Genomic DNA, 11,350 nt, shown 5'->3' with positions numbered 1-11,350 from the left:
TTAACTGTAAACAGACAGCAAAGCTACACAACAGCATACAAACGAATTAGGACAAAACCTACATGTTTATATAGTTAATACCAACTTTGTGCCTCTTCGGGGGGTGCTAAACTTAAACATAAACTTTATCCTTTACTTTATCAGTCTTTATATATAGATTAATCTCCACTCCTTTTCTCCGTCACGTTGTTTCCATAGCAACAACAACTTCCTGTCAACATCGTAAACTCGCCTTCAAAATAAAAGTATCTAAATAACAGGAATTCCTAACTGTATCACTATAACATGATGATGATGATGGTGATAAAGAATGCATCTAACGTTTCGCTGTTCATAATAATACAAAACAGTGCATTAAACAAACCATCATGCTCTTACTTTGAAACCATGCGGAAATGTCGTAATCGGCCATCACATGGTTTCGGAAAATAACCGAGTGACACGAGTAGATTTTTGCCAAGACCGGCGGAAAGTTTGTCTCAAAACTCTGTGTGTGTAAAAAGATGATCCACAAGCAGAAATGTGAGATCCACAAGCGCATAGTTGTTTGACAAATACAAAATGGATTCACAAATGCCTGATCGGAAGTTGTCAATATTAAAGAGATATTCACAGATCTTTTTTTTATTTGTGAAGATATTTTGCGTATTTGCAGATCCGTTTTACATTTACAAATGTATTTGTGAGTTTGCAAATATTTTTGGTGGATGGTGTTTTACATTTACAAATCACTGTCACTGTGGCACTCTATAGGTGGATGTTTTAGAATGCAATATCAAGACAGAGACATTGGAGATGCACTAGTTAACCTGACATCCACTGCTGACCTTGAAGATTTGACAACTATCAAGGTCATCCCAATACCTGATGATGGTGTCGAAGAATACATCTTTACCGTCTGTGAAGAAGCAGTGTCTGCTCAATCAGACGATTCTGACATCTTGTCCACACCCTCCAGCTCAGTCTCTACAAGAACTCGTATCTGGCTGAAATGATTGAACTGACCTTGTTCAAAGATTGCAATGCTAGGGTTTGAACTGCATTTTTCGTTACTTAATTGTTTTGGCCTGTATATGTTTCATATGAAGTTAAAAAATAATGTGACTTCACAGATTCTGGTAATGCTACTTAAACCCTTCTTAATGGCTAATATACGTTTATCTGAAGTTGTAATTAACTGAGCTAAACAAAGTGTTATAAGTTTAAGTCTAAATGTAATTTGTTTACAGTAAACAAAACACAGTATTGTATTGATGTACATTAAAGTTTTTGCTTTGTAATAAAAGAAAATATTTATAATAAAAATATTGCCTGCAACAAAATGAAGTATTTTTTAAAAATTGTTTTCACAAACTTAAAGGTGGGGTAGGTACATTTGAGAAACCGGCTCGAGATACCATTTTTGTGTTGGAGGAGGGGCTCTGTAAGGAAGTGGCAGATTTTTTCCGGCTGTGTATTTTCAAATTCTAGCGCACTTGAGCTGGTTTCTCCAAAATTACCTACCCCACCTTTAAAAACTCTACTTAGATCGAATATAAATATGAGGTTAGTCCAAAAGGAAAAATTAAGTTATAACAAAGTAATAAATGTTGTGCGGTCTTCAGAATGAATCATCTTATTACTTTGTGTAAATGTAAATATATAGACGGAAGCAATATTTTTTACTTGACTCAAATTATTTTTTTTATTATTTATTTATTTGGAACACACAAATCAGCAAAACATTTTTAAGTTGATCCAAAGTATCAATTTGTTCAGTGCATAGTAATCTTTGAAGATCATGTTACAATGAAAAACCACTCTAACTATCATTTAAGACAAAAGGCGGAAAAACTGTCTTTTCAACATGTGTTTTTCTTCTAATAATGAAACAGCAAATGCATACTTACAATAAAGTAGAGACAAGATGCATTGTATTCCATATCTTTGTTTGATTTGTTTTTGTTTTTGTTCTTTAAATGTATTTGTGATGCAGCCACCAGAGGGCATCATGGTGACTTTGATTCACAGTCAGATAGATTGTAAATAAGCTTTGGGAGCCAGTTGCAGATTGTCTGCATTTCATTTGGTCTGTTTACACTTTATTTCTGATTCTGATAAGCCTTTGATGCAGGCTTGAGTTTACTACTGAGCATGGTTGTGGTCTTTAATCTGGCTGGAGAAGACCACATAAATGTTTAAAATAAGAATACGTTTTCATCGTATTTTCACTCAGTTTTCTCTTAAAATAAATATACTTTTTTACTTGACGCAAAATCTGATCTTTACAGAAAATGAGAAAATATGTTCGCATTTTATCAGTGAGACATTATTACTTGCCCCTATAGTATGTAAACAGTTTGATTTTAAACAACAACATTTACACCCTGGGCCAGGGTGAAGAATCACTATCGCCTTTGGTGTAAAGCAGTGGTTCTCAAAGTGGGGGGCGCGCCCCCCCAGGGGGGCGCAGAGGCATGCCAGTGAGGGACCAGGAGGAAAAATGGCTATAAAAAAAAAAAAAAGATAAAAAAAAAAAAAATCCTAATTTGAAAGATTATTGATTTGAATAATATGATGCAGTACAGTACTATTACATATTGAGAGATGTATCCATATCTCTTCATTTTGCTCTCAAAGTGCACCAGATTGATGCATTTAACTTCAATATTTAAAAATAAATCTTCCCGGGGGGGGGGGGGGGGGGGGGGGCTTGCCCCCGGTCCCCCCTATGTGTGGTCCAGACACCATCTATAAAAATAGCACTTTACCCCCGCTTACACCTATATACCTATAGCAACTGGTACATTAATGGGAAACCCTAAATGTTTGAGCACCCTCTATGAAACGTCAAGCTACCCCACAGCACCCCCAAAAGAAATATCTGTCGAGGCACTGAGCCTGACTATTTTTGTTGGGGGGGGCCCGACTTTTTTTTTTCTCCAAAGGGGGGGCCTGACAGAAAAAGTTTGAGAGCCACTGGTGTAAAGTAACTTTTACTCAAGTAGGCTACTATACTTAAGTACATTTTGAGGTACTTGTACTTTACTTGAGTATTACCATTTTATACTTTGTACTTCTACTCCACTACAAATCACTATTGAACTTTTACGTCACAACATTAACGTATGGCTTTAGTTACCTTGCTGATATGGAATAATGATAACATGATCAACACTTAAATAAGACTTTAGCTACCCCTGGATTGAATTCACATTACATCAGTACATTAAGTAATTACAATTGGTTTCACCTTTACCAGCTATGATAATCATATTATCAATAATTATAATCATAACATAGATTCTGAAATGCGCCAATCTGTATCATGAGTAGGTTATGGTACATTAAGTATTTGTATGCCAATACTTTTCTACTTTCCCTTGAGTAACATTTTTGATTGCAGGCTACTTGTGAAAGAGTATTTCTACACTTTGGTATTTTGTAATTTTACATTGCAATCGCTTTTACATTTACTTTGTAAGAAATGTTCCTTTTTATTTGCATATATCCATTTCCTTTAACGAAGTAAACCCCCCGCTGTGTGAGGAAGAAAGTATTTCTGTTTACAAATTTACCGCGGAATTAAAACATAAACAGTTCGGTGTCACGTGGCGTTTTTTTCACGGATCACGTGCCAAGGTTCTTAAATTCCATTCGAGAAGATGACGTCGTATGGTGAGCGCTCGATACGAATCCAGTCAGTGTTCCAAAACACATCTCAGTCACAAACACACACAAAGTTGTTTGCAGAGAGAGAGGCATTTTCTAAATAAATTCGAAAAACCTGATACGTCAACCTTAGTGAGCTCAACTGTTGCTACAATGCCTCGGTATGTACTTTAGTCCGTTTTTTCTTGTATTTTAAAAGGTCTATGCAAGATACATTTTGCAAGTCAACTTCTTTGTTTAATTGGCCTCAACTTGTGTTTTTTAATGTTTTCGACTTGTATTGATACTTACCATTTGCTAAAAGTAATATAGGCAGCTGACATAATTACTTTCAGATTTCTTAGCACTATGTGGGGGTTGACTCACTTTATTTTCCACTCCATCAATGTTTCTGGATATAGTTGATCTCCTTTTATATGTTGTTGTCATAACTGTTGCTTTAATAGTGCACTAACGTTCATATGTGCCTTTCAGACGAACAAGGAGGACAGCTCCATCCAGACCTAAACAAAAGGTGTATGGGCCCCCCCACCAACACGTGACAAGGAGTGTGCACAAGAAAATGACTTGATCGAGATTCTCAAGTCATTCGGATGCTTTGAGAGCTACGTGGAGCTGAGACACAGGTGAGATGCATATTTATATATCTCATCATTAACATGTAACTAATACAGCTTTGAGTAGGCTTATCATTTTTAGGTACAGTCATTTCAGGGGGGGGGGGGATATTCCTTTAAAATACCATAAACAAGCAAATGCCCAGGTGAAAGAGACCGCGACATGCTTCACTTCAGAGGAATTACAAAGTCTGAAAATGCTCTTTGTGTCTTGTTTGAAGAGAGAATGTGGTCCAGAGACTGGAGTCGCTGTTCAAAGAGTGGCTCATAGAGATGTGTCTGCAAATGGTAAGACATCTATCTTTATAAAATATTGTTCTTTCAAAAGTAACTCCTAAAATTATACTCGAAATGTGTTATTGCTTTGGTAACATTTTCTTTGTTGTTGTAGAATATACCAGACATTGTCCCGCAGAAGGTTGGAGGGAAGCTCGTCCCTTTCGGCTCCCATCACCTGGGGGTCGCCTCGAAAGGCGCCGACATCGACGTCCTCTGTGTGGGACCGGGTTTCCTCCAGAGGAAGGACTTCTTCTCCTCTTTCGTTAGAAAACTGAAGAGGCAGAGAGAGGTCAAAGACATACGGGTACGTCTATAAGACATTCATTAAGACAAGTTACTTTTTTTACCCTGTTGCAAGTTACTGACTGTTGTTGTCTTCAGGTCATTGAAGAGGCATTCGTCCCTGTCGTTAAACTGACCTTTGAAGGAATTGAGGTAATTTGACCTAAGAAGAAATGTTGTCTCTGCAGTCTTCAGTATTCTTCAATCAAAGGTTTGTCAGCATGTGTATTCATCTTTGTTCGTGTGCTCCTGTTACATCCAAGATAGACTTAGTCTTTGCCAGGGTGGCCAGGTACAGAGTCCCACAGGAAATGGACCTGCTCAGAGAGGATTGGCTACAGGGGACGGACATCCACTCTGTGAGGAGTCTGAACGGTAAGCATCACGTTAGAGACCTGCGGGGACATCCTGCAGCATTAGTACCTGGTAGCTGAACCCGTCAGGAACGTTTTTGTGATGTATTTTGGTCTGCCTTTTTTACAGTAACTTTTTTGATATTAATATTTCTCTTGTTTGTTTTTTGTAGGCTACAGAGTAACAGAGGAGATCCTCAGGCTCGTGCCGAATGTTCAGAACTTCAGACTCGCTCTGAGGACCATAAAGCTCTGGGCCAAACGTGCGTTGAGATATCTTCTTGTTTGACTAAATGAATCAGAAAATACTAAAACAGCCATAAACCTAAATTACTCAATCTGCAGTGGGTTAGAGCAGATTCGATCATGCCAGTGTTATCATGAGGTAACATTGTGAAGTGGAGGTCTTAATCTGTTCTCTCATCCTTTCTCTTCAGAAAGAAACATATACTCAAGCTCTCTGGGTTTCCTGGGCGGTGTTTCCTGGGCCATTCTGGTAGCCAGAATCTGCCAGGAGTACCCAAACGCCTCAGCCTCCACCCTCGTCACAAAGTTTTTCAAGGAGTACAACGTATGGTGAGTTTTCCCATTTCTTCAGTAAATGCCATCTTTCCAATAAAAAATCCACTAAACCATATTTTGTATAAATCTTGTTTTGTGACAGGAAGTGGCCAAACCCCATCATGTTGAGGGAGTTGAAGGATTGTCATTTCAACCTTCCTGTGTGGGATGCAAGGGTAAGGCCACGGCAAAATTTAAACTATAAATATAAAATATGTCAGTTAACTAACAATTAGCCCAAAAGCAACTGAAAGCTGATGTTGTGTTCTTCTGCATTTTCCAGGTTAATCTGGCAGACCGCTCCCACTCTATGCCGATCATCACGCCGGCATACCCAATGCAGAACACTGCTTTCAACGTGACTCCCTCCACCCTGGCTATCATGAAGGAGGAGATCCAGCGCGGTATGTCTCCACTCAGACATCCATCAGATGCTCACAGAGCACAGTCTAAGAGCTGTCCTGTTATTTACAATCAGTTGGTCAGAAATAAGCATTTCAACTTCAATCACTGCACTGTACTTTGATTAGGTTAGCACGATTTAGCAATGTTTAACTCACATCTTTAAGAATATTACAGGAAATCATACGCACAGAGGAGATTCATTTTTAACAAGCTTTCCCTTCCTCTCTCACAGGCCACACTATCACCCGCTGGTCCCAACTCTTTGAGAAGCCCAATTTCCTCAGGAAGTACAAGTATGTAATAATCTGCCCAAATATGAACATGTGTATCAGCATTCAAAACATATACTTTCTTAAATATTGACATCTCCACCAAGTTTATTAGTCATTCTTAGCTCTTATATTTTATACATTTTTGTATCTGTCTTGATGCTTTTTCTAATAGTATAATTATGCTTTCAAAGAAGGCAGATCTTTATATCTGATGTTTTGTCACGTTGTGTTTTTTCTTAATGAAGATGGAACAGTGTTAAAATTCACACTGCATAAAATACTGCTCTGCTTATTTTCATCTGAATGAAGTATTTGTTTTCACACGTTGTGCTTTATAGTGCGTGAATTGGTATTTGAGTTTATATTAATGTGAGCTACTTAAGGCAGACTCTTTATATATTGCATACCGTAACTGATGGATGTGTTGTTTATAACTGACTCTCTTTTGACCTAAACCCAAACTCTTCAATGACTTTTTCGAATGAACGTGCAAATGTTTGTAATTTGCTGTTTCTTTCTTTGTAATGTGCGACTGATTTGAATTTGTATTTGATTTGAATTGTTGAATCCCAGTTTCTTAATGAAGGTGTATATGTGGGGTGGTTGTTTACTGTTATTAACTGAACATTAAAGGTTCCATGTCGTGCTTTGCCGGTTATTACCCGTCCCCTTGTGTGTTATGTAGCTTTTTCTGCATGTAAACGGTCTGCAGAGTCACAAACCGTCAAAGTACACCCTGTAGCGAGAACACAGAAAAGACCTGACTATTGCTGCCCCAGAACGCCTCGTTGGAGATTTTTCTTTTTCTTCCTGGGTACAGTGACGTATTGGGTATAGTGACGTAAAGTAACGGCCCGCGGATTGGTACAAATGGACCAATCCGGAGCCGTTACGTGCGCGGAGCCGTTACGTTTGGACCAATCCGCGGACTTCCTCACACACACACACTCAATCTTTTCTCAGCTGCAGCTCCGCGGTTTTCTCAGCCTGAGACGGTGGGACGCGAGGAGGCTGCGGGTGTGTGTGTATGGTTGCTTGGGCTGGGTTCGGGCTGGGTCTCGCTGTGTCTCGCTGTCTCGCAGACCCCACGCAGCAGCCAGGAAACAACACCAGTAATCCAGCTCAAACTGTCCGCTCCTCGCAGCGTCCCGCCAACACGGCCCCCAGACCCCACGCAGCATTCTCATCTGTTTTTTCATTGCTGGTGTCATTTTCTGGTTGCTAACAAACGCCATTGTAACACATAAACACACATCAGAGCACAGTGGACTCAGGGAGGGGGGGGGGGGGGGGGGGGGGGTGCAGGAGCTCCAACAAGGCGTGTAGGACAGAGAGTGAATACACATACTATACAGAGATACCAATGTGAGTTTGGAAAATTGAACAATGTAAATCTATTCTAGTAGACCTCAACAATGGAATTATGATCAGTAAATGGCCATGACATGGGACCTTTAAGAGAGCATTTTGTTCAAGTAGTGTTGAGAAGTTTATCATGTGTTTTCTATAGTTTAACCTATAAGAAATATTAAACCTTTATATAATAGTTGAATGGTGATTGTTTTATGTGCAGACCAGGTTTTGCTGTTTGTTGTTATTCATTCAAAATGAGGAGAAAAGCTGATTTAAAAAGCTGTTAACTTTTTATGTCTGACTTTAATTTGTTGTTCCTGGAGTTCATAATTTTTACTGCATTTGTCCAATTCAATAAATCGGCCATGTGATATGATCCCTCTTGTTTTATTTGGACAAATGTGGACCTTTATTTCTGGGTTTTCAAAGTTGGACAGTCAGTACAGGCAGTTTCTGATATATCTAAAGATGTGTTTACCAGCTTTAATAAGAAGTGAGCAGTTGTGCTGTTGAGATTTAACATTAATGACACAAATGCAAATTCAACACAGTACCACCTCACTTTAAAAGGTTTTAAATAAATGGTTAAAAAATGGGTTATAATGAAGAACAGTAACCTGATTTTAGTGATGTTTCTCAATATGCTGTAGCTTGGCCTGTTTTAAATATCAGAAATACCTTCAACTATGAACGGTCATAGTTGAAGGTATTTCTGATATTCAAACAGGTTTAATATTAAAATGAATATATTAATGTAGTAAGATGCCTTTGCACAAAGGCTCAATGCTGTGACGTGTATTGCAACTGTTGTCTCTTATGTTTTAAGGCATTACGTTCTGTTGCAAGCTACTTCAGCTACAGAGGAGCAGCATCCTGCATGGTAAGTACACTTTAAGTAAAACTGGAACGGATTTAGCCATTTTTGTCCACAATGAGAACGTTTATTTTTCTCTGAATCAGAAAACAGGTTTAACATTTTATTTCCACCAACTGTACTGCTCTCTGAAACTGATGTTTTGTTCAATATGTTAGGGTTGGCCTGGTGGAGTCTAGAATACGACACCTGGTGGTAAATCTGGAGAGAAATGTGTTGGTGACCCGGGCCCACATTAACATCCAGTCCTACCCTGAACGCAGCACGGGCAATGCCAGGTAAGGACGAGTGGTTTTATGGTTATATTAGTGTTAGTATCTTTAGTGTTATTCATTTACGATAAATTAAATAATGTAATAGTAATGTTTTACTCTGTCCACTCATTGGTGTGTACTTCTTCCTGTTTCTGAGAGGCAATCAGTACAAGCTGATAATGTCTCTTAAGCAGCAGCCCTTAAGCCAATAATATGAATTTCTATTAACTTGTTGCAGTTTCTTTACCAACTCAACTCATTGGTGTGTATTTCTGTTTCAGAGCGCCGGTCAGAACAAAGTGGCTGATTGGACTTGTGTTCAATGAACAGGCGGGCCAACACCTGTCAATAGACCTGACTCTTCAGCGCTTCAGTGACATCGGTATGTTTTCTTTTTCTAAACTCAGGAGAAATTTAGCAATGTCTCGTGAACTTATGAATCTTATTTGTATGTTGTGTTGTTGCAGTCCACAGTGTGGCAGGTCGCTGTCAGATATTCAGAGAGGGGATGAGCACCTCAGCTCGATACATGTCCCAGAAGGACTTCAGCTGGGATCTGCCTCAGGAGCCTGGCAGGAGGGTTATCAGTGAAGAGCCGCAGCCCTCTGTGAGCACCGCTGCTCCATCTCTGACGAGTCACCAGGCCACAAAGAGATCTCGTTCGCCTCACTCAGAAACTTCCAGCAAGAAGTTTAAATCTGACGAGGGGCCGTGCGTGGAAGTGTCCCTCAGCCAATCAAAGAGTGGAGGCCTCAAGAGAGCCCGCACTCCTGAGTCAGAGTCACCGAGCAAGAGGGTCCGAACTGATCTGCTGAGGCCCGCTGAAACCTGAACGAGAAGGAGAGCCCCCCCTCAGCCTCCATTCATTTTATTTTTGTAAATAGATGTATATATTTTATTATTTGTATAAACATAAATACCTGTATAAATGTACAATATATGTAAATTAAATATTTATTTGCAAAATACACATGGAACAAAACTAGATGTATTTGATTCCCTTGAGTGCACTTGATGAAATTGTATTGTAGTTTTGGTGTGATTCAACAACACAAACATATTTTCACTGCCACCACACCATTGTATTATTAATTAATTCCCTGAAAGTCTTCAGGAATTACTAATCACAAAGTGATGTAGAACAAACCTTAAACATACACTTCATTGCAAACGACCGCAAAAACGTCTAAAGAGACCGTAAACTGACCCAAAGTTACTGTAAACACAGAGAAGCAGAACTAGATGCAAAACGACCACAAAGACAAACGAAAAAGGCAAAAAATCAGAGGTGTAAAGTAACTAAGTAGATTTACTCACGCACTATACTTAAGTAGAATTCTGAGATACTTTTTGTTGCTATTTTGTACTTATACCCCAAGTACAATTTAGAGGAAAATCGTGTACTTTTACTCCCCTACATTTATTTAATATCTTTAGTTACTTTGCAGATTTGAATTAATAATGTGAAATATGATCAACACTAAAATACTAAAACTGAACCTTTACCAGCTTTGATAAAACTTATAATCAAAACATATATTATTCTGAAATGGGTCAATCTGCATAATGAGTACTTTTACTTTTGGTACTTTAAGCATATTTTGTTGCCAATGTTGTATTATACTCGTAACAGAGTATTCCTACACTTTAGTATTTCTACTTTTACTTAAGTACAAGATCTGAGTTCTTCTCCCACGTGTGTGTAAAGGCTTTCTGTATTGCAATAGTTAAAGGAAACATTTAAACTACCAACTTGTTCTTGGCAAAAAGACAGTTGATTAAGCCAGACAGAAAATTAAGCAACTAATGCTTTGTAACTTAGTACACACATGAAGCAGGAATTATTTGGAATTCCATCGGAATTGTGATTCCAGTATATTAATGTGTTTGGAGACAGTGTTCTCTTATATAACTGGAATTGTGTTTTCTGTATGGTTCTAAGGAAGCAACAGAAACTTTGGTGATGCACTCCCATCAGCCTCAGCTGAATTGTGTGTAAAGTGCTGATTAACCAATGGGGATTTTCTGGTCCTGTCTCAAGCATCTTGTTTATTTAAAGGGTCAATACTCAAAGATCCAAGCAGAGCTTTAAATACTTTTGAGGTTTTTGAGATAATGCCTCTGAGATTTATCAGCAATGTGAATACTTTGATTTGTGGTGCTCAGAGACACATTTCAATTGAGAATCATGGTCCAACTCTGAGGAGAATATTCACCTGACAGTATATACAATTTCAATAAAAGATTCCGATTCCGACATTCACCTCCATTGTAGGTGTATGGAGGCATACATTTTATAGTCAAGGTGTCAAAACCTAAACAAAGCTGCAGCATACAAAGTCATTCAAATGAGCTGCACCTTTACCAGCTTTGATGCAACACTTTAATGCATCAATAATTATAATCAAAACATATAATATATATATTGTTCTGAAATCGGGCCATTTGC

At 38.5% G+C, this 11,350-nt stretch overlaps 1 protein-coding gene across 1 annotated transcript; it reads left to right on the top strand.

Moving 5' to 3' along the window:
- Window positions 1–3,678: 3,678 nt before the first annotated feature.
- LOC307019838 (poly(A) polymerase alpha-like) lies at window positions 3,679–9,733 on the top strand (the record flags this gene model as incomplete). The annotated part of the gene is made up of 15 exons (XM_079650942.1): window positions 3,679–3,812; window positions 4,126–4,277; window positions 4,490–4,556; window positions 4,660–4,851; window positions 4,929–4,982; window positions 5,093–5,204; window positions 5,356–5,445; window positions 5,620–5,758; window positions 5,847–5,919; window positions 6,027–6,147; window positions 6,381–6,441; window positions 8,600–8,653; window positions 8,806–8,925; window positions 9,183–9,283; window positions 9,369–9,733. Exons 3-15 carry the CDS (start codon window positions 4,542–4,544, stop codon window positions 9,731–9,733), a joined length of 1,497 nt encoding a protein of 498 aa, XP_079507068.1. The 5' UTR covers window positions 3,679–3,812; window positions 4,126–4,277; window positions 4,490–4,541.
- Window positions 9,734–11,350: the final 1,617 nt, after the last annotated feature.

The sequence above is a fragment of the Notothenia rossii genome (assembly GCF_949606895.1).
Source record: "Notothenia rossii genome assembly, chromosome: 9".
NCBI lineage: Eukaryota > Metazoa > Chordata > Actinopteri > Perciformes > Nototheniidae > Notothenia > Notothenia rossii.
The sequence above is the reverse complement of the archived record's forward strand: the minus strand, read 5'-3'. Positions and strand labels throughout refer to the sequence as shown.